Source organism: Myotis yumanensis, unplaced genomic scaffold, assembly GCF_028538775.1.
Source record: "Myotis yumanensis isolate MYYU_CA2020_CCGP unplaced genomic scaffold, mMyoYum1.0.hap1 SCAF_18, whole genome shotgun sequence".
Classification (NCBI taxonomy): Eukaryota; Metazoa; Chordata; class Mammalia; order Chiroptera; family Vespertilionidae; genus Myotis; species Myotis yumanensis.
The window spans coordinates 2,096,070-2,118,389 of record NW_027223769.1 but is presented as its reverse complement, the minus strand read 5'-3'; the positions used below and the strand labels follow the sequence as shown (position 1 = coordinate 2,118,389).

At 50.5% G+C, this 22,320-nt stretch overlaps 1 protein-coding gene across 1 annotated transcript in view; it reads left to right on the top strand.

The window, feature by feature from the left end:
* Positions 1–22,320, top strand: part of GRIK5 (glutamate ionotropic receptor kainate type subunit 5) — a 56,076-nt gene that overhangs the window by 23,848 nt on the left and 9,908 nt on the right. Inside the window, exons 13-15 of the mRNA XM_070398873.1 lie at positions 13,673–13,786; positions 13,936–14,045; positions 14,562–14,735. Of these exons, the coding sequence (XP_070254974.1) occupies positions 13,673–13,786; positions 13,936–14,045; positions 14,562–14,735 (398 nt within the window). The remainder of the gene's footprint in view (positions 1–13,672; positions 13,787–13,935; positions 14,046–14,561; positions 14,736–22,320) is intronic.

Below are 22,320 nucleotides of genomic sequence, written 5' to 3'. Positions count from 1 at the left end.
ATAAGAGAGTGGGGCGCACTGGAAGTGCCAGCGGGTCCTGAGTGTGGGCAGGATTTGGATGAAGGTGAGGAGGGAGAGGCAGGGCCCTAGAGGTCATAGGTGAGGGTGCACTGGAAAGAATATTTTGGAGTTAGACCCACCTGGGTTTGAGTGTTCAGTGTGTCATTTCTCTTCTCTGAACCTCAATTTCTCCTCCCCGGGATGGGGATAATGATATCTGACAGGTTTGCAGTGAGAGCTACAGGAAATGGACAGCACCGCACACATTGCTTGTCAGAGAGGGGTGCCCGTACATAGTTCCTCTTTTTATTCCAGGCACTAGAAGCTGTGGGCAAATGCCCAGAGGCAGGACTGTGCCATGGGAGACAAACAGGCCCCAACTTGGGGCACACCCAGGCAGGTGTGCAGAGCAAGGACCTATGGCCGTGAACGGTCAGAGCAGCCTTGACATTGGACTTGGCTAAGGGCACTGGAGATTCTCACTCTCCTGCCTTTTCCATCCCAGAATTCACTGCATCAAAGCCCCTGAATGTCACCAGGGTAGACTTGAGAAGGCCACTTTGCTTGACAAGGACATTTATCCCATAGGACACAGATTTCAAAAGTTGTTTTGACTGCGGAACCTTTTTTCCAATTGAAAGCGCCCTCAGAACCCTGGACAAAGCAGAGCTGCTCTGGTGGAGGCGGAGGTGGGGTGTCCCCGGGGTCCTGGGTCTCTCCAGCCCCACCCCACAGGCAGGCCCGAGGCACAGTTCCACAGGCTGCCAGGTTGAAAGCTTCTGCCCCAGGTGGTTTAAAGGCCCTGCAGCCAGAACCTGAGGAGACAGGAGGCGAGGAGTGCGACAGCTGGTGCCTAGCATCCACCCCACTGTCCAGTTTCCGCATGACCTCCACTTCCACAGGTCAGTCAAGGCCCCCAGAAATAAGTAGACTCCAGGGCAGTTGCCCCCCAACTAAAGTCACTAAACTGGACACCAGTTCATTCTTCAACAAAGAAATAGTGGGATAGTCCTGTTGACAGCTGCATGACCTTGGGCAGAGTCTTAACCAGCTGTGCGTTGGCCTGCCCCACAGCATTGTGGGAGAATTTGGTGCGATGGTATCTGGGAGAGCACAGCACAGATCAGTTGCTGCAGTTGTGGTCTTTAGTCCCGTTTGAATTTTGGCGTTGCTGCATAGTAGCTGTGTGACCTTGAGTAAGTTACTTAACCTCCCTGTAACATCATTTCTTCAACTAAAATTGGGAAAACCACAGGTGTTAGCACACAGGGCTGTCATTCACATGAAACGAGTTAATCTAGGTAGGGCCTTAGAACAGGACTGGCAGGTGGTGGGTACTGTGTACAGGTGCCCTATTCGTATTATTGTTAATGTTATTTCTATTGGCACAGCCAGCACATACATATATTCATGCATTTGTCCATTCTCCAGCCACCTAGCATTTATTGAGTGTCTACTATATACCAGGCCTTGAACTATACCCTGGGGATATAGTGGCCAGGCCTGGCCTGGCTCTTTCTGAGTGGGTTAAAGAGTTTGGTTTTCAGAAGGAGGTCCATAGGATGTGCCCCCCAGGGTTTGAACTGGCTTAAGTGAGAAAACAGAATCAGTGGGGTGGGGGGCAGCAGGAGGAGGGCAGGATGACCAGCGGGGAGGTGGGCCGCAGAGATGGAGACCAGGGGAGGCTCGAGTGCAGGCTGGGGGATATAGGCGAGAAGACGTGGGCATTCCTCCCGTTTCTGGCTCGGGCAGCTGGGCGATGGCAATGACATTTAGGGAGAGAACACTGGAGGAGGAGCAGGCTGGCAGCGCAAAAGACAGGCGGGGTTTGGCCTTGCCCAGGCTCAGCTGTCTGCCGTGGGATGGCCGAGTGCGCTGAGCTTTGCGCAGATGCTCCCACCAACCTCACAGCAGCAGCAGCTGCATTTGTTGACTTCATACCACTTGCCAGGAGCTTTTAAAGTGTTACCTCCTCCTAACAATCCCTCATGGCCCAGAGGATCACTGCCTTCCTACCAGTGTGAGCTCTGGGATGCAGCAGTGAAAGGACTCGCCCCTCCACCCACACCACACACACACACACATACACAGGGCACCCAGGTGGTTCTGATCCAAGGCATGTGCCCTTTACAGACACCCAGCAGGTACTCGGGAAGCCTGCAGCGAGCACACCAGCCAGGTCCTTGGCCAAGCTTTTTGAACATGTGTTAACTCTTTGACTCTTCATGGCCACTCCATAAGGAGGGCCTGGTATTAGCCCAGTTTTCTCTAATGGACAGAGTGAGACACCAAAGTATCAAGTCCAGGCCACACGGCTAGTGTCAGGCAGAGCCAGGGCTGGCACCCCAACAGGCTGTCCCAGAGCTGATGAGTGACTTCCAGATGGAAGACAGCCCGGTGCACCGGCATCCCCTGAGTCACCCCCGGCCAGGCGCAGGACTCACCAGCCGTCTAGAATTACGGTCCATTTATTCCACCCAGTGGCCACTGCCGGAATCGGCCTCCCTGCCATCACTGCATTCAGGCCCAGTCCCTCTCACATCCTCCTCACTGGCCTACAGCGCCCCCCACCCCCGCCTCCCTATTCCAGTTTGCCCTCCAGTGGAATCTTTCCACAATGCAAATCTGACCTGTCACTTGCATGCTTTAGCGGTAGCTCCCCAGGGACTGCAGGATAAAGTCTGGGCCCTCCAGCCGGGCCCTCGAGGCAGAGCAGATGTCTTAGGCTGGGGTCCCAGGAAGTGACTTTAAGGTGGAGCCTAGTAGGCAGGAGGAATATTGGGGTGCCCTGGGAAACCAGTCCTGTGAGGGAGTGAAGGAGCAGGCTTGAGCAGAGGAAGGAACTGAGCTATGATGCAGTTATAAATAGGCTTCAGCTGTCCTTCGGACGGCTCTGGAGCTGGGATGGCCATCGAAGGCATCCCCTGAGATAAGGGAGAAAGCCTTTGTACTCCCACCTATACATCATTGCAGAGGACTGTCATCAGGGAGGGTCAGGACCTTGGGTGAGGGGGTTCTTTCACTCCAGAGCTGAGAGTGGTTGGCCACCAGCCCTCTGCGGCTGGCCAACGAGTGCTCCATCCTGAAGGAGAGTCTGGGTGGCCACACGGCACACGGCCGACAGCTGTGAGCTGGTTAGGAGCCAGGCAGAGCCAGCCTCAGGTTGCACGTGATCCCTGGCAAACCAGTTCATCTCTCTGAGCTCAATCTCCCCTCTAAAACAGGGGGTGATATTACCTCCCTCACAGAGGTTGGTGGGGAGTGGGTGAGGGAGAATGCAAAGTCCCAGAGTAGAGCCCCGATCATGAGGGCCTGTGGGTAAGGAGTTTGGACGTTATTTTATTGTGTTGCCAAGCAATTGGAAGGTTTTAAGCAAAGAATGTGCTGTGATCTAATTTAAAAAATTTTTCTTTTTCTTATTGGGATGAATTTCATGTAACAAAATAACCATCTTAGAGTATATAGTTCAGTGGCAGTACATTCAGTGTTGTACAACCATCACCTCTGTCTAGTTCCAAAACGTTTTCTCTGCTCCCAAAGGAAAACCCCATGCCTATTAAGTGGACCCCATTTCCCCCTTTCCAAGCTCTTGGCAACCACCAATCTGCTCTGTCTCCCTGGATTTACCTATTTCATATCTTTCATATCAATGGAATCATCCAATATGTGGCCTTTTGTGTCTGGCTTCTTTCAGCGTAATGTAGTTGAGGTTCATTCACATTGAAGCATCTGTCTGTGCATTCCTTTTCAGGGCTGAATAATCTTCCATTGTATGGATGTGCAACCTTGATTTAATTTTTAAATCATTTAAAAATCATCACTTTCGCTACTCTCTTGAAAAATAACTATAATGGGGCAAGAGTAGAAACAGGATGGTGCATTTAGAAGGCCATTGGAGTGTTTGGAAGAGTGAAGATGCTGGTGCGTGCTAAAGTGGTAACTGTGTTAGGCCTACCCAGTGGGGAGAGAGGAATGGAGGCTGACCGCAGGGTTTGGCCGAAGCAGCTATGTGGATGGCGAAGCTGGTTTCCACCATGGGAGGGTGTGAGAGGAGCAGTTTGGTGGGGTCGGTGAAATAAGTTATCTCTGGACATGGATCCTTTGAGATGCCTATTTGAAATTCAAGTGGAGAAATACGGATTTCATTGTGCGCTGAGCGTGCATTATTTAACTCACCCCCTGTTGATGGCTACTTGGGTGGTTTCCAGGTTTCGCTAGTATAGGCAATGCCACCATTAGCTGGGCCTGTAGATTTGTGGGTGTGTTCCTGCGGGAAGAATTCCAAGCAGTGGAAGCACTGGGTCAAAGGCTATGAGTGTTTTTTAGTTTATACTGCCAAATGGCTGTTCGAAAAGGTTCCACCAATTTATATTTCCACCAAAAGTGCACAAGAATGTCAAAATCCCTGCACCCTTGCCAACAATGGGTATTATCAATCTTTTTAAAAAGCTTTGCCAATCTGAAAGGCTAAAAATGGTATCTTATTGTTTCCTCCTAAATAGGATGTTACGTGGCTGCCTATTAATTCCTGTGTGGATATACTATAATTAGTGAAACATTTTTTTTTTACATCCAGTTGTTTCCAGGTATTTTGTTGTTGTTGTTTTCCTGTTATAAGCAACTGTAAACAAACATCTTTATGCACAAAAGCTTTGTTTGATTCTCTGACTAGAATGAGTGCGTGAAAGAGGAAGACTCTTTATATGGCTTTGGTTATATATTGTTGAACTGCTCCCTGGAAAGACCACACCGGTTTCTAAACAGACTCCTTCTCAGCACTGAGGGTTTTGATTGGCTTTTAGATATTTAGACAACCCCCTGCCATTTTTACAGATGGCAGATCTTTCTGACTTTTCCTGCTTTGACTGGGGGACCATGGCGAGGCTTATGTGGTCAGGTGATAAATGGAGTGTGAGCCCAAGTTCAACTCAGAATGGGCCTGCCAGGCCCGTGGACCCACCCTGTGTTTTCCAGGTCTTGGTCGTATAATTGGGATAGATGCATGGTTGCTGGCAGAGCTGACCTGTGGAGTCAGGGCCATTATGGTAGCGAGAGCCAAGTGGAAGCCTCTAGGACTCCCATCTTTCCCAGGATAGTAATCCAAGAGCAATTCTATATCCTTTGGGGGGAATTGCAGTGATTAGTGCCGCCATTTCATTAATGTCTGGAAAGAAGCGGGGTAGTGATCTCATCCCTGTTCATCTGGTCTGTTTGGTCTGTGCAGAAGGCAGAGGGTCTTGAAGAATGACTGTGGTTAGTATAAATGTAATCAGGTGGTGACTCCAGTTGCAGTTGTTGCCCCAAATGAAGTGTCTTTGCTGTAGCAGGTCAACACAGCCCTTGGCAGCTGGTGTGAGCTACTGACTTGGCAGACGCTTTTTCTCTGCGTGGCTTTCCCAGGACCACCGGAAGCAGGCGCACACCCATGCCTTCAGTCTTGCCTCAGGGCAACTTCAACTCTCCTGCTTCCTGTCTTCACATAGGCCTCTGAGAACTTGATCTCAACAGTCCACACAGTGTCGGCTGGCCCACTCCATTGAGCAGGAAGTAGCACTTAGGAAGGGGGTGGAGTAAACCTAACCCACTGCTGACAGCCTAGGTCAGGCTTCAGTCTAGAGACAAAAGCACCAGCTACTTTAACGGAGAGAATTCTATGTAAGAATTGTTAACAGGTGGGAAGTTGTTAACCAGCTGGCTGAAGAGTAAAAGGGAAAAATACAAAGGAATCGTGGAAATAGCAGCTCTAAGAAAGCTGAGGGTTGAGGGCACAGGGGAAGAAGTTGGAAAGAGCCCTAACTGGTTTGGCTTGGATAGAGCATCAGCCTGCAGACTGAAGGGTCCCAGTTCAATTCCCCATCAGGGCACATGCCCGGGTTGTGGGCTCAATCCCCCGTGTGGGGCGTTGCAGGAGGCAGCCGATCAGTGATTCTCTGTCATCATTGATGTTTCTATCTCTCTCTCCCTCTCCCTTCCTCTCTGAAATCAATAAAAATATATTTTAAAAAAGAGAAGAAGTTGGAAAGATTAAAACTTAGAAACTCAGACAAGGGGCCCAAACCGAGCTGGAATGCAGAGCTCGGAGGCTGGTACTGGCGGCGTTTGGTGTGCGTTTTCAATTTGGGCAGTCTGAGTTGAGTGTGCTACTTCAGTCCATCTACTAAACAACCCGTTTGGCTTTTCATTGTGAGGGAGGCCAGGAGCCGGCTCTGTGCAAGCTGGTCTGCCACGTGGACTGCTGACCTAGCAGATCCAGGGATGTGCTGGCAGGAATGCAGCCACCAAGAGGTGACTCACAGCTTACACGGCTAGGGTTTGGAACAAATCATGCTCTCTTCTCCTAACTGGGTCCTCCTAGAGACCAAACAGCTGCCCTTGGGCAGTGAGTGGCCATGTGGCCTGAGCACTCATGGGACCTGGGTGTCATCATTTTTGCATCACTCAGGATCCTGCCAGGGGACAAGCCATGCCAGATATTGGAATGAAGAGAATTACTTACTAAGAATCAAGTCATTCACTAAGTAGCTGGGAGGATAAAGTTGAACTCCAAGGCAAGGATCAGCAAACCTTTTCTTTCTTTTGAGAGTACTATCTTTATTAAAGCCCGGACAGTGAAACAAGGGAGGGCCAGGATAGGAAAAGCAACAGAGAGTCTAGGCCAGTGGTCGGCAAACTGCGGCTCACGAGCCACATGCGGCTCTTTGGCCCCTTGAGTGTGGCTCTTCCACAAAATACCACGTGCGGGCGCGCACGTACAGTGCAATTGAAACTTTGTGGCCCATGCGCAGAAGTCGGTATTTTGTGGAAGAGCCACACTCAAGGGACCAAAGAGCTGCATGTGGCTCTCGAGCCGCAGTTTGCTGGCCACTGGCCTAGGCAGGCTGTTGTCAGCTTACTGGAGACTCAGAGAAAAGGGGGCCTTGGGGGCAGCAAACTTTGTCTCTAAAGGGCCAGATAGTAAATATTTTTGGCTTTTGGACCATATTGTCACAACTACTCAACTATTCTGTTATAGGAAAAGCAGTCATAGACAATATGTAAACAAATGGGCATGGCTGTGTTCCAATAAAATTTTATTTACAAAACCAGGCAGGTGGGCTGGACTTGGCCTCACCCTTGCTGACTAGTGTCATGGAGGAAGCAAGGCAGGGAGTGGCCCTATCCCTAGTTCTGAAGGGTCGGGGGTGGTGTTGCACTTGACAACCAGCTCTGGCGTCCCCAGCTCAGGCTGGTTCTGCAAGTGTTAGGAAGCTGCAAACTGGATTCCTCTGCTGCCTGGGAAGAACCACTGCTGAGGGTGCAGAAAGAATGATGGGGACCCGAGAGTAGGCAGGAAGGAGCAGATTTCTTTTCCCTCCTCCAGCCTGCAGCCTCCCTCTAGTGCCCCCTCTTGGCAGAGGCTGGCAGGGAACCCCGGCAAAGCAGAAGCTCAGTTTGCCCAGAGCTGGTGTAGAGGGCGGGTTTGGGGGGCGGGGGACATCACAAGTGGCTTGGTTGGCTTTTAGGCAGTTAGACAGCAACCCTGTATTCTACGGGTGGCTCATCATTTGAATTCTTCCTGATTTCACTGTAAGGACTAATCTACTGTCGGGCCCCCTTGGGGAGGAAATCTCCTCTAAGAAATAGGTGTCTGCTGGGAAATGAAGGGGGAAGAGGAGGATGTGGAAAGAGGGTCCTAAAGACGAGCGGAGCCTGAAAGGAACTTGGAACATTTAAGAATCTGTCTGGCCCTGGTCGGTGGACTCAGTTGGTTGAGCATGGTCCCATGCACCGAGAGGTCTCCGGTTTGATTCCGGGTCAGGGCACATGCTCAGGTTTTGGGCTCGATCCCTATTAGGGGCTTTTAGGAGGCAGCCAATCAATGTTACATTTCTCTGTCTCTCTCTCTCCCCCTCCTCCGTCCTCCCTCTCTAAAATCAATTAAAAATACTTTATTTATTTATTTTTTTAAAATATATTTTATTGATTTTTTACAGAGAGGAAGGGAGAGAGATAGAGAGTTAGAAACATCGATGAGAGAGAAACATCGACCAGCTGCCTCCTGCACATCTCCTACTGGGGATGTGCCTGCAACCCAGGTACATGCCCTTGACCGGAATCGAACCTGGGACCTTTCAGTCTGCAGGCCAACGCTCTATCCACTGAGCCAAACCGGTTTCGGCTTAAAAATACTTTAAAAAATAATCTCTCCCTGCTTCAGAATGAAATCTATATCTGACCACCTCTCCCTGCTACCACTAAGCCCCACCCCCAGCATCTCCATGTCCATTGTAATTCACTCCCAACCGCCCCCCCCCCCGCCCTCCCCCCCCCCCCCCCCCCCACACACACTTCCATTCTTGCCCCTGTGTCTATTCTCATGGAGCCAGATCATATCATGCTCCGATGGGAGGTCCTGTTACCCTTGGAGTAGAATCCAGTCCCCTTACCATGGCCTGCAAGACCCTGCCTGGCCCTGGTCCTGCTGTGTTGCATGTTTCATGCCTCCCATTCTGCCCCAAACACCCAGCACTGCAAGTCGCTTCCCACCTCAGGGTCTGTGCCTGCTGCCCCATAGCCCAGAACTTTCTCCCCAGGTCTTCTCACACCTGGCTCCCGCACTTCCTTCCTGTTGGTACCAAGACCTCCCTGCAGTGGAGTGGATGGCAGTCTGAATCGTGCTGCCCTGCTTTATTTTTCTTTATAGCGTTTGTCGCTACTTGATGTTATATGTTAATACTAGAGGCCCAGTGCATGAAATTCGTGCATGGGTAGGTCCCTACTGGCTGCCAGCCCGGGCCTCCCTTCCCCGGCTGCCAAGTGCCGGTGGGGCCTTTCTTTGTTCCGTGCTGTCCCCTGGTGGTCAGCACACGTCATAGCGAGTGATTGAACTCCAGGTAGGTCGAACTCCCAAGGGGACACTTTGCATATTAGGCATATATATATATATATATTCATTGCTGTATTCCTAAAGCTAGAACTGTGAGTAGCCAGTGGTGGGTGTTCCACAAGTACATGTCGAGCAGGTAACTGAATGAATGAATGAACATGGGAAGGTGGGGTGAGATGGCGGGTATCTCAGTCCATTTAGGCTGCTGTAGCAAAATACCATAAATTAGGTGGCTTGTGGACATTTATTTGTCACAGTTCTAGAGACTGGGAAGTGCAAGATCAAGGTGCTGGCAGATTTGGTGTCTGGTGAGGGCTCATAGGCGGCTGTGTCCTCGCCTGGCAGAAGGGGTAAGGGAGCCCTCTGGAGCCTCTTTTGTAAGGACACTAATCTCATTCGTGAAGGCTACACTTCATGCCCTAATCACCTCCCAAAGGCCCCCTCCCAAATACCATCACATTGATTTCAACATGAGTTTTGAGGGGACACAAACATTTTATCTACAGAGGTGGGGGATAAGGCTGCTGAGGTAAGGGCTGGAGGGCACTGGGCCTCGGGGCTGGCTGAGGAGCACCTTGTCAGGATTTGCTCCCTCCTCTCATCATTCAGCTCTCATTTCTGGGCTCTCTGGGAGCAGGGAGGACTCGCACACCTGCACACTGACCTCAGATGCCCTGAGGGTGGAAGGAGGGGCTGGAGCAGCTGACAGGTGAAGCCCCCTCAGAGCATGAGTGGTTCTGAATTCTAGGATCAACTAGAGCAGGGTCCTTACCTTCATCATGCCTTGGTTTCTTTTTAAAAAAAAAAAAAAAATATATATATATATATATATATATATATATATTTTTTTTTTATTTATTGGTTTTAGAGAGGAAGGGAGAGGGAGAGAAAGATAGAAACATCAATGATGAGAGAGAATCATTGATTGGCTGCCTCCTGCTTCCTGCATGCCCCACATGGGGCATGTACCCTGACCAGGAATTGAACTGGGACCTCTCGATTCATAGGTCAACACTCAACCACTGAGCCACACCAGCCGGGCCTCGGTTTCTTCATCTGTAAAATGGCATGTTAAAGGTTGCTCTGGGCCTGGGGTAGATGCTGTCAGTGTGAGCCTCTGGACCTGTGTGAGGTTCCTCAGGCCCAGGAAGGAGAGGTTTCTTCTGTCTCGGAGCCTCTGGGAGGCCGCTCCCTCAGGAAGTGTGACATTCCTGGGCTTTCAGAGTCCAGCTGGCCCTGCCTTTGAAGGTTCAGTTGCAGAGGCAGAGACACTAACAGATATTTTCCCAACTGAGCTAAGTGCTGAGATCAAGGGGTGTCTGTGGGGGAGGCATGGAAGGCACAACAGAGGAAGGAAGGCTAGAGGGAACCCTGGAGGGGTGGGTGGGCCAGTTCTGCAGGGCTGAGTGGGGTGCAGGAGTGGCATGCTCACAGGTGCAGAGGCCAGAAAGTAGCTGGCCCGGGGCAGGCAGGGGGGGTGCGTTAGGGAGCAGCCAGAGGCCCAGGAATTTGGTGGGGAGCCAGAGCAGCCTTGGTTTTTTCAGAGAGGCTGGACTTGGTCAGAAGCAAGCAGTATGTCAGTATGTTGGGAACTTACTCTGTGTAGGTTCTGGGCTGCACCTCTAACCAGATAGGCAAGGAGCTTGTAATTTAGTAGGGAAGACAGTCCATTAATAAGCAAACAGGGTCTCCTCCAGTAGTGCTAAGAAGGATGTAAAACAGGGTAACTGGGCAATGAGAAAGGAACATGGGGTGGGGCGAGTATGGCCTGGAGGGCGTTGTGAGGAGGGCCACAGGGGTGAGGAAGAGCGGGAGGAGCACGTGCAGAGGCCTGAGCCTGCTGTGTTGAAGAGCAAAAAGCAGCCGCTGTGGACTGGAGGCGAGTAGGTGAGGGGAAAGGCCACGAGGGGAGGCCAGTGGGCAGGTGGGTTTCAGATCATGTAGAGTCTCTTGGCCGTGAAAGGGTTTGGTCCTAGGTGCAGTGGGAAGCCACCGATGGATTTTAAGCAGGGGCCTCCCCCTTTGGATTGGGGGTTATGAGTGGCCACAGGGAAGCCAGCGAGGCTGATGCTGTTGTCAGGAGAAAGACCGGTGGTCTGGGCCTGGGGGTGGAGGTGGAGAGAAGTGGGCAGATCGCAGGAGTGCCTTGGAAGCAGAGCCGCTGCCCTTGCCTCGGGAGGAGACGTGGAGCATGTGGGAAAGAGAAGCAGGCGGCCCAGGGTTTGGCCTGAGGCCAGGTCTCAGGAGTGGGTGAGAAGGCTGGTGAGCGAGCCAGGGATGGAACAGAAAGGAGCCAGAGCCCTGCAGGCCTTGGGAAGTGGGCTCCTGAGCACCTGGCCTGGGGACCCCCGGGTCCTTTGGACCCCTTCTCTGAAATGCCACTGCCTCCTGCTTTCTGAAATGGGGACTCGGGCCCCCAGGAGGGCCTTGCCAGGACACAGCTTCCCTGGGTGCATAAAATAATTGGCTTCCTGTATTAGCTGTGATTATTCTAGACAATTCACATGTTAGTCATAAAAGTGGCACAAGAAAGGGGGAAACGCTCTTTACTCTCAACAACTAGGGATTCCCAAGGGTATTCTCCGAATCCAGCTGTGTTCTGGGCCCTGCCACACGCCACTGCCTCTGAATTCTCCTTGGGGCTATGCCACTCCGCTTCCAGGTCATACTGTGGCATTGCCACCGTTCCCTTGCCCTGGGCTAGTTGTTGGCCTGTGCCATCTCTCTCTCCTCTTGGTTTAGCTTTTGGGTCTGTCCTCTCTCTCTGTCATCACATTGTCTTTGAGGCCTGACCCAGCATTTCATTCTGGGCCCACGAGCTCTCTCCTTGACCTTGGTTTTGTTTCCAGCCTGTGCCACCTCTCTCTATCTGTGGTTACCTTCAGACCTGTGCCTCTCTCACCACCTGGGCTCTGCCGGGGCCTGTATTACCTCATGTGCTGTCAGTCTCAGCTCCTGCGGGCTGAGTGCATATCACCCCTGGGCCAGAGGTCCAGGACCTTGACTCTTCTTTTTATTTTTAATATATTTTTATTGATTTTTTTTATAAAGAGGAAGGGAAAGGGATAGAGAGTTAGAAACATCGATGAGAGAGAAACGTTGATCAGCTGCCTCCTGTACACCCCCTACTGGTGATGTGCCTGCAACCAAGGTACATGCCCTTGACCAGAATCAAACCTGGAACCTTTCAGTCCACAGGCTGACGCTCTATCCACTGAGCCAAACCAGTTAGGGCCAGGACCTTGACTCTTATTTCAACCCCAGACGGAGGTCTCTGCTTAGAGTCATTATGCCTGGAAGGGACATTGTGGGCGCTGGGTCCCAGCCCTCACCCCCATTTACAGAGGACCATAGATGTGGAAGCCCCTGCCTGAAGTCACCCAGAGCTCAGGGCAGAGCTGGGGATCCCTGCTCCACACCTGGTCCTTTCCAGCCCCCTTGGGCTATCATGTATGTACGCATGTGAGGGCCACGTGTGCGAGTGTGGGTGCTATGCCTCTGGCAATGCCTGCTCTCTCGTGTGTCTCCACTCCTCCCCACACTTGTGTACAGGGCGTGCATCTATCTGCCTGCGTCTGTGTGGGCGGTGCATCACTGGTCAGCCTGTGTGGGTGTGGCATGCTGAGCTCACAGTGGTGGTGGTGTAGACGTGACTATGCACGGTGCTCACATGTGCAGGGTGTGTGTGTGTGTGTGTGTGTGTGTGTGTGTCTGGGGGGTGAGGGGAGGGTATGAGAAGTGCCAGGTTTTTTCCCAGCTGCGTCTGCCCACAGCCAAAGGTCAGCTAATGTCCACTTCGGCCAGAGCGAGATGGCCCTTTTGGAGCAGGGATTCCAGGTGTGCCAGCCCCAACCTTCTCTCTGTTGCACCCGGCCCCACCCCCACCCTTCCCCGCATCAGAACTGGACCCCAGCTCCACTCCCCCAAAGTCAGGATCTCAGTTGAGCTGGGCACTGAACCTGCTGCTAGTGTTCACCAGGGGCAGGGGAGTAGAGGCCATAGCTCTTGCCAGTGCCTTTGCCCCTCTGAGACTCAGTTTCCCCATCCACAGAACAGGCTAGTAGTGGCCCTGAGGGAGCTGGTGGGAGGAGTACATGGGTGACCTCTATGCAGTTCTGTCTGCATGGAGCCTGGCACAGAGGAAGTGTGTGACAGATGTTGCCTGTTTTTTTTTTTTGTTTGTTTTTTTTAAATATATTTTATTGATCTTTCACAGAGAGGAAGGGAGAGAGATAGAGAGTTAGAAACATCGATGAGAGAGAAACATCGATCAGGTGCCTCTTGCACACCCCCTACTGGGGATGTGCCCGCAACCCAGGTACATGCCCTTGACCGGAATCGAACCGGGACCTTTCAGTCCGCAGGCTGACGCTCTATCCACTGAGCCAAACCGGTTTCGGCAAGATGTTGCCTGTTGAACTAGGACAGAAGCCAAGGCCCCCAGAGGGTCCTGAGTGGGTCAGCGTGCAGGCATCTTAACACCAATCCCAGGTTCTCTCCAGGACCCCGGAGGGGGGGGGCGGGTGAGGGTCAGCAGCAGGTTTTATAAAGCAGCACGTTAGTGATGAACTTGACAGGGGTGGGAAGGACTGAAAGGGGCACGGCAGCTGGGCAGGAAAAAGGCCACAGGAGCTTCTTCCAGCAGATGTGAGGTGACAAGGTCCAGGCTCCTGCCCCCTCCTGTCCTCACTCCTGGCCTCATTTGGCTTCTGATATTATCTCTTAGTTGCTCTCCGTGCGTTTCTCCCTGACTGCCTGTCTGTCTCCCTGCCCACCCCTCTGCCCCGCCCTGCTTCCCCTCAGCAGAAGGCAGACCTGGCTGTGGCTGCATTCACCATCACAGCGGAGCGGGAAAAGGTCATCGACTTCTCCAAACCCTTCATGACCCTGGGGATCAGCATTCTCTACCGAGTGCACATGGTACGGTTCCCGTGGAGATATGGAGGCTGGAGGCAGGGGCTGGACCTGGGCAGGGCCAGTTGGGCTTATGGGCCGCTGGTGGTGGGGAGCAGGGGTTTGCATTCAGCTCAGGTCAGGGTGGCTCGGGGTCTCACTCCCTCTTCCCACAGGGGCGCAAGCCTGGCTACTTCTCCTTCCTGGACCCCTTCTCCCCTGCTGTGTGGCTCTTCATGCTTCTTGCCTACCTGGCCGTCAGCTGCATCCTGTTCCTGGCTGCCAGGTGAGCCCACTGCCTGCTGCCTGGGAAGAGGGGGCAGGGAGGAGGCCTGAGCCAGGTCCCACGATGACCTGCACATTCTGTCCTCTGTCTGCACCATCCTCGGCTTCCACCCGGGGCCTTGGATTCCCTGCACCCTCCTTCTCCTGTCCTGGCCCTGTCTCTGCATTTCACCCTGTGGCTCTGACTTGCTCTGTGGCCCTCTCTCTGGGCTGCTCCCCTTCCCATTCTTTCTGTCTTTCTCTGTTTCTCTGTGTGTGTCTCTCTCTGTCTCTTTCTGCCTCTTCTCTGTCTCTCCATCTCAGTGTGTGTCTCTCTGCCTCTCTCTCTCTCTCAATGTGTTTCTCTTCCCGCCCCTTCTCGTGTGTGTGTGTCTCTGTTCATATCTTGGTCTCTTTTCCCTCCATTTCCTGTCTCTCCCCCATCTCTCCTGATCATGTTGCTCTGTCTCGTTCCTGTTTCTCCCTCCCTCCCCCTCGGCCCCCTTCATATGCCCCCACCACATCTCTCTCTCTGCAGGCTGAGCCCCTACGAGTGGTATAACCCACACCCATGCCTGCGAGCACGCCCCCACATCCTAGAGAACCAGTACACGCTGGGCAACAGCCTCTGGTTCCCCGTCGGGGGCTTCATGCAGCAGGGCTCGGAGGTCATGCCCCGGGCGCTGTCCACTCGCTGCGTCAGCGGAGTCTGGTGAGAGGCTTTCTGTCTGCCGCCTGGGACTGGGAGGGGTCACTCTGAGGCCTGGTTGGACCCCTGGTCCCCACTGCCAGCTGTGTGCCAGGGAATGGGGGGGGGGGGAGCTGAGCCCCAGCTCTGCCACTCACTAACTGTGTGACCTTGGATAGGCCATATTTCCTCTGCATGCCTCAGTCTCCTCATCTGGAAAATGGGGATAAGAACGCCCATGGCTCAGGGTGTAAGGATTCAGTGAGGCTATTACAGAAAAGTGCTTCTGCTGACATGAGGGGTCACGATCAGAGTGGTACCAGTGCTGTCGCTGTCTCAGATGTTGCTCTGGTGATCACAGAGACAGAATCCTTGAGCCAGGACATCCTTCACTATCCTGAGGCCAAGGCCCAGACAGGGACACCTGGTCCCTCGAGTCCTATGGGGACCCGGTAGCTTGGACAAGCTCTGAGAAACTACATGTCAGAGAGCAGACACCAACTTATGGTGTCTGGCCCACAGTTTAAATTTTTAAAAAATTAGTTGGCAACATGTAAACATTGGGCAAACACTCACAAATCCAGATTTCTCTTCTAGAAAATTCAGCTCTGGTGGCGCTCAGCTGGCATCTCCACCTGGCGTTGCTGTCTGTTCCTTCAGCCTCGTCCCCTCTCCCCCTCCAGTCACGTCTGGCCTGGCCTCCATAAGCACTCGAGTTTGCTCCCCGTCTTCCAAGTAGCACCTGGACTTTATTGCAGATCATATAACGCTTCTCACCTCCTTTCCTTCATTAGACCCACAGAAACCCGAGGAGAATGCTTAGGGAAGAGTATGTTCTCCTGGCTTGTTAGAAGGCAGACCCAGAGAGAAGGAGTGATTTACTACAGAGCATGCATTCGGCTAGAGGCAGGGCTGGCAGGGCCAAGCTGGCCCCAGTGCCACTCACACCAGCCAGCCCCAGCCCTGCTCTCTAGGCCCCTGGTGACTCCTTCAGTGAAGTCCCAGGCATCAGGCCTTCTCACGGAGCACCCCTTTCTCGCCTCCTCTCAGTCAGAATTCCTGTAGAAACAGTCACTTGGTCAGGCACTTGGGTGAAGAATCAGCCCTCGAGAGGCAGAGGAGCCAAGAATAAACAAGTGAACAGATACATAAGCACAGGGACGTCATATTTCATGCCAAGCGTATGTGCCAAAGATATTGCCTAATTCCCAACTTGTTTAATTCAAGACTAACTGTAATGATAGCAGGTGTTTCTCTCTCCCAACTAAGAGGGACTAACTACCAGATGGCCTTGTTTGCCATTCACTTGGTCCACTGGCTTCAAAACTTTTGAGTACTGATGGCTTTTTCCCAGCCTTTTGGGATTTGCTTCATTTCAAGTCTTCTACTCTGTATTTGTTTCCTAGTGCTCCTGCAAAAATCACAAATTTAATGGCTTAAAGCAACATAAGGTTCTGGAGGTCAGCAGTTTGAAATGGATCTCACTGACTAAAATCAAGGTGTCTGCAGGCCGATTCTTCGCAGCAGTTCTCAACCTGTGGGTCGAGAACAATGAAAATACATCCTGCATATCAGATATTTACATGACGATTCTTAGCAGTAGCAGAATTACAGTTATGAAGTAGCAACAAAAATGGTTTTATGGTTGGGGGTCACCACAACATGAGGAACTGTATTAAAGGGTCGCGGCATTAGGGAGGTTGAGAACCATTGTGGGCTCCAGGGAGAGCCCATCTCCTTGCCTTTTCTAGCGTTTAGGAGCCACCTGCATGCTTTGGCCCATGACCCAAAGCCAGAGCAAACATCTTCAAGTCTCTCTTTTTATTTCTGACCTCCTCCTGCTGCTGAGAAGGACACCGATTTCACTGGGCCCACCCGGCCAATCCAGGGTTATGTCCCCATCTCAAGATCCTTAACTTTATCATCTGCAAAGACCCATTTACACTGTGAGGGAACATACAAGCTCTAGGGATTGGGGTGTAGACATCTTGTGAGGGGGGCTTCCTTCTGCCTACAGTGCACCCCAATTGAAAGTCATTAGTACTTTCAGTGTAATGACGTATGAGATGCACATACACTGGTAGTGAGGAACCAAACCCGACGCAGGGAGAGAGCAACAGAGAACAGGGTGCTCGGGGGGGCCCCTCTGAGGAGGTGACAGGCTGAGTCCTAAAGGCTGAAACAGGCATCTGTGCCGTGGAGAGGGAGGAGCACTCCAGACAGGCCTGGGGAGGCACGTGTGAGGAGGTGGCTGGGAATCAGGGACCTCCTCTTTGCAGGCCATTTTGGCTTCCCCAGCTGGGCAGTCCCTGCCTTGGCCCATTGCTGTCACCAGGAAACCCCCAGTCACATCCTCCCTCCCTGGAGCCTTTGACCTGGCTCACTCTCATTTCACCCTGAGTCTTCCCATCGTTCAAAAGATGTTTCCACGGGTAGTTATTATCTTCAAAAGTGACCCTGGCCCGATGGTTGGGCAGGTCAGGGCCAGTGGTGGGGTGGTGGGTGCAGGTGCCAGTACCCTGTCAGACTCGGCTGCCACCTCAACAGCAGCAACCGGGCCAGGACCCGCTGCCGGGGCTCCTCGTCACCAGTGTCCAGTGGGGCCACAGCCACCTACAGCCACACCAAGGGCTGGTCAGTGTTCGGCACAGCTCTGCCGTGGAAGTCAGTTTCTGAGCTGAGTCAGTGGTCAGGCTCTCCTCGGTCACTCCAGGACATGAGTCCTTGGACCTTCCTCTTTCCTACTTTCTCATCAGTTCACCTAGGCAGGCTCCCAGGCGTGTCTTGGCTGCTCCTTTGCCATTGTCCTCAGCTCCTCCTCAGGTCCAGTTGCCCTTTCCTCACGCCCTCTTGGCAAGAAGCCCCCAAACCTCAGTTCTAGCCAGTATCTGGATCTCCACTGGGGTCACACGGGACCCCTTTATTGATAAGTCCAATACCCCCTGTTCCCACCTTCCTCCTGGAAACCCTCTGCTGATTCCTCCCAGTTCCCACCTGCGTCGTTGGATCCTGTTTCATTTCACCCTTGCATCTCATGGATTTCCTCCCTCCACATCAGTGACGCCCTGTTTACAACAAAAGTTCTGTGACATCCCCTTTTCCACCCCAATGAATTTCAAGGGTAATCTATCTACCTATACATGTGATTTAAAACAAAGCAATAAAACGCCCTAATTATAATACCGAAGGAGAAAAAGGGAAGTGATTTATGATAAAACAGCTGGCTAGTGAAGCGTAATCGCCTGGGTGGGACGATGCTAGAAGACTGGCTGCAACAGTCAGGTGCCTGCGTGTAATGTGAATGTGTAGTCACAGGAAGTGAGGCCGTTTAATAGAATTATTTCAACACCTGAGACGACACTGAAATAGTCGGTGAATGTGTGCGTTTGTACGAACATAAAGGTAAAGGTGGTGGTTTATGGATGCAGCTGGTCCTAGTGTCTTGACTTGGTGACTCAGGTACCACGAGCAGGGTTGTGCTGTCAGAGATGCAATTTCCCAAAATGGTGAGCTGTTCTTGGCAAAGTTTCAAACAAAGCAGCACCGAGTTCTTCCTCAATCTAAGTAATAGGTGCATTTCTAGAAATTTCAGTTTTACCCTAGCCCCATGGTCGGCAAACCGCGGCTCAGGAGCCACATTCGACTCTTTGGCCCCTTGAGTGTGGCTCCTCCACAAAATACCACGTGCAGGCGCGCACATACAGTGCGATTGAAACTTCGTGGCTCATGTGCAGGAGTTGGTATTTTGTGGAAGAGCCACACTCAAGGGGCCAAAGAGCTGCATGTGGCTTGCGAGCCGCAGTTTGCCAACCACTGCCCTAGCCGGTTTTGCTCAGTGGATAGAGCATAGCCCACAAACTGTATGGTCCTGGGTTCGATTCTGGTTAAGGGCACGTGCCTCGGTTGGGGCTCATGTGGGAGGCAACCAGTCGATGTTTCTCTCTCTCTGTGTCTCTCCCCTTCCTTTCACTCTCAAAAAATCAATAGAAAAATATCCTTGAGTGAGGATTTTTTTTTTAATTTAGAAATTTTAGTTTCTCTTATAACCATGTAAAAATACTTTGGTTTTTATGTACCGAGGAGATAGGCTCAGATAATCACGGTCTGGATTTTCCCTGTTGTGGAGACTGGGCTGCATTGTCAGACACCTGACACCAGGGGCCCCCTCCGTCATTTCGACCATCAGAGTGCTCCACACCCAAACAGGCAGTTTCTGAGGGGAGCCCACTGCCCTGTGCTTCCGGGGCCATATTACCCACCCTGCTTGGGTGCCCGATGGCCTCCTTAAAACTCAACTTGTCCAAAACAGAGCTCACATCCTTACTCTGAAATCAAACTCCCCATTGGCTCCCCTGTTCTGTCACGGTGAGTGGCCCCTTCTTCTCACCCACTCCCATTCCACCACCGGACAGCCACGCTGTATTTTCAGGGTCTAGGTCAGTGATAGCGAACCTTTTGAGCTCGGCGTGTCAGCATTTTAAAAAACCCTAACTTAACTCTGGTGCCATGTCACATATAAAAATTTTTTTATATTTGCAGCCATAGTAAAACAAAGACTTATATTTTTGATATTTATTTTATATATTTAAATGCCATTTAACAAAGAAAAATCAACCAAAAAAATGAGTTTGTGTGTCACCTCTGACATGCGTGTCATAGGTTCGCCATCACTGGTCTAGGCGGTCCTGGTGTCTGCCGGGCACTAAATAATTTTGTCTTATGTGAATGACAACATTGCCCGGTGGGGTGGGTTCGGAGAGACTTGGTTCCCGGAGAGGAGGTATCAGACTGGGTCTGTGTGTGTTGGGTTTTGGTTTTGGTTTGCAGGAGGCTGTATTATTCCTCTCTTATCCTCCTCTCCGCCCCACCCCAGTGCCTTGCACAGTGCTGTGCATGTGTGCTCAGCAAAGGGCAGCTGCTGTTTTCATTACTTTTTTTAAAAGAATAGTTTATTGATTTTTAGAGAGAGGAAGGGAGAGGGAGAAACTTGATGCGAGAGTGCAACATCGATTTGCTGCCTTCTACAGGGGTGGGGGCGTCGAGCCCACCAGGGCGTGTGCCCTGACCTGGAATCAAACCATCAACCTAGGGCCAGGGCTGTTTTCAATATTACCTGCTGGAGGAGGTGTGGCCTGGAAGGCCCTCTCAGAGCTGTACCTTCTGCAGGAAGCCTGGCCTCTCTCCCAAGTAGTAGGACAGAGAGGGCCAGGTAAGAAAGACTGACTGCCCTTGGGCCCGTGGGCACTTGCACGGATGTAACTCAACAGCCCTGTGAGGAGGGGCCCACAATTGTACTTACCTCACTGGTGATCCCAGGTCACGCAGCTAGGCAGTGATGGAGCCAGCTTTGGGGATTTTCCAGAGACCTATTATTGATTTCTAGTTTAGTTCCATTGTGGTCAGAGAGTATTCTCTGTAGGATTTTAATCCTTTGAAATTTATTGAGACTTGTTTTGTGGCTCTGAATACGTTCTTTCCTGATAGCTATTCTCTGTGCACTTGCATAGAAGGTAAATGACCATCAGGGCCAGTAGGCTGATAGCATTATTCAAGTCGTCTGCATCCTTGCTGATTTTCTGTCTACTTGTTCTAGCAATTATTGAGAGAGGCGTGTTGAAATCTCCACCTGTAACTGTGGAGAAATTGTATCTATTTTTCCTTTTAGTTGCATCAGTTTTTGCCTCGTGAATTTTGAAGCTCTATAAGTAGATGTGTAAGTGTTTAGGATTGTTATGTCTTCTTGATGAATTGATCTTTCTCATTATAATGTCCCTGTTTATTCCTGGTAACAGTCCTTTTTCTGAAGTTACCTTTAATATTGATATAGCTATGCTTTCTTTTGCTCAGTGTTTGCAGAGTATATCTTTCCCCCATCCTGTCACTTCCAACCTCCTTATGTATTATATTTAGGCCTTGAAGCAGGAATTGGCAAACTTTTTCTCTATCAGGCCAGATAGTAAATATTTTAGGCTTTGCTGGCCATGCAGTCTCTGTCGTAACTACTCAACTCTGATTGCAGTGTGAAAGCAGCCTTAGACAATACACAAATGAGTGAGTGTGGCTGTGTTCCAATAAATCTTTATTTATGGACACTGACACTACAATTTGGATTTTATATGTCATGTGTCATGATATATGACCCTTCTTTTGCTTTCTTTTAAATTATTTTAAAATGTGAAAACTATTCTTAGCCTGTGTACCAAAACAGATGGCAAGCCAGATTTGGCCTGTGGGCCATAGCTTGCCAACCCCTGATTGAGACCTTTCTTGTGATTGTTGGTATGGTCAGGTTTAAATCTGCCAGTTTACTGTTTTTCTTCTATTTGTCCCATCTGTTCTTTGTTCCCAATTCTCTCTTTTTCCTCCCTGCTTTTGGATTTATTGAGATTTTTAAAATTCTACTTTGTGCCTGCTCTTGACTTACTATACTTCTTTGTTTTATTTTTTTATATGCATCTTTTATTATTACAAAGTACTATCAGGTAACATTATACCACTTCACAGAAGATGTCAGACCCTTACAACAATGTGCTTCCACAGCTCCCTCTCGTCCTCTGAGCTACTGTTGTTATGTTTTTACTTCTGCTTATTTTGCGAACCCCACAGTACATGTGTTTACTTCAACCGTAAATGTCTTTTAGAGAAATTTTAAAAATGAGGAATATGTCTTTTATATTTACCCACACATCTACCATTTCTGATGCTCTTCATGCCTTTATGTACTTCCAAATTTCCATCTATATTTTCCTTTTACCTGAAGAACTTCCTTTAACATTTCTTAAAGTGCAGGTCTGCTAGCAATTAGTTCTCCAAGCTTTTGTTTGCATGAAAAATTCATTAGTGTGTTTTATTCTTTGAAGGGTCTTTTTTCTGAATGTGGAATTCTGGGTTGGTAGGTTGCTTTTTCCTTTCAGCATGTTGTTGCATTGCCTTCTGGCTTGCACACTTCCTGACAAGAAGCCTGTCACTCTTATCTTTGATTCTCTGTGTGTAATATATTTCCCCACTCATGGCTGCTTTTTAGATTTTCTCTTTATCACTGGTTTTCAGCAATTGGTTATAATGTGCCTTGATGTGTTTTGTGTGTATGTCTGTTTATTCTACTAGGATTTATTGAGCTTCTTGAATCTGCACCTTTGTTTTTATCAAATTTGGAAAAAAAAATTTGGCCATTACTTCTTCAAATATATATTTTTCTGTTATTCCTTGTCTCTTCTCTTTCTGGGACTCCAGCCACACATGTAAGATCACTTGATATTATTCCTCAAGCCACTCCGTGCTAGAAATAGAGTCTCTCTATAGGCTCTGTGCTATTGGTCAGTCATTTTTTCCTTTCTGTGCTTCGTTTTGGATAGATCCTTTCACTTTCTCCCATTCCCTGTTCCGTTCTACTGCAGCATCTGATCTGTGTAATCCCTTCCAGTAAAATTTCCCTCTTTGGTGTCGTATATTTCGTTTCTAGACGTTCCTCTCACTTCTGTCTTATATCTTCCACCTCCCTCTGCATTATGCTCATGTTTGTATTCATATCCTTGAGCATTCTGATCATGTTTATAATAGCTGTTTAATGTCCTTGTCCTCTCTGTCAACTCTGGGACTTTTCAATTGA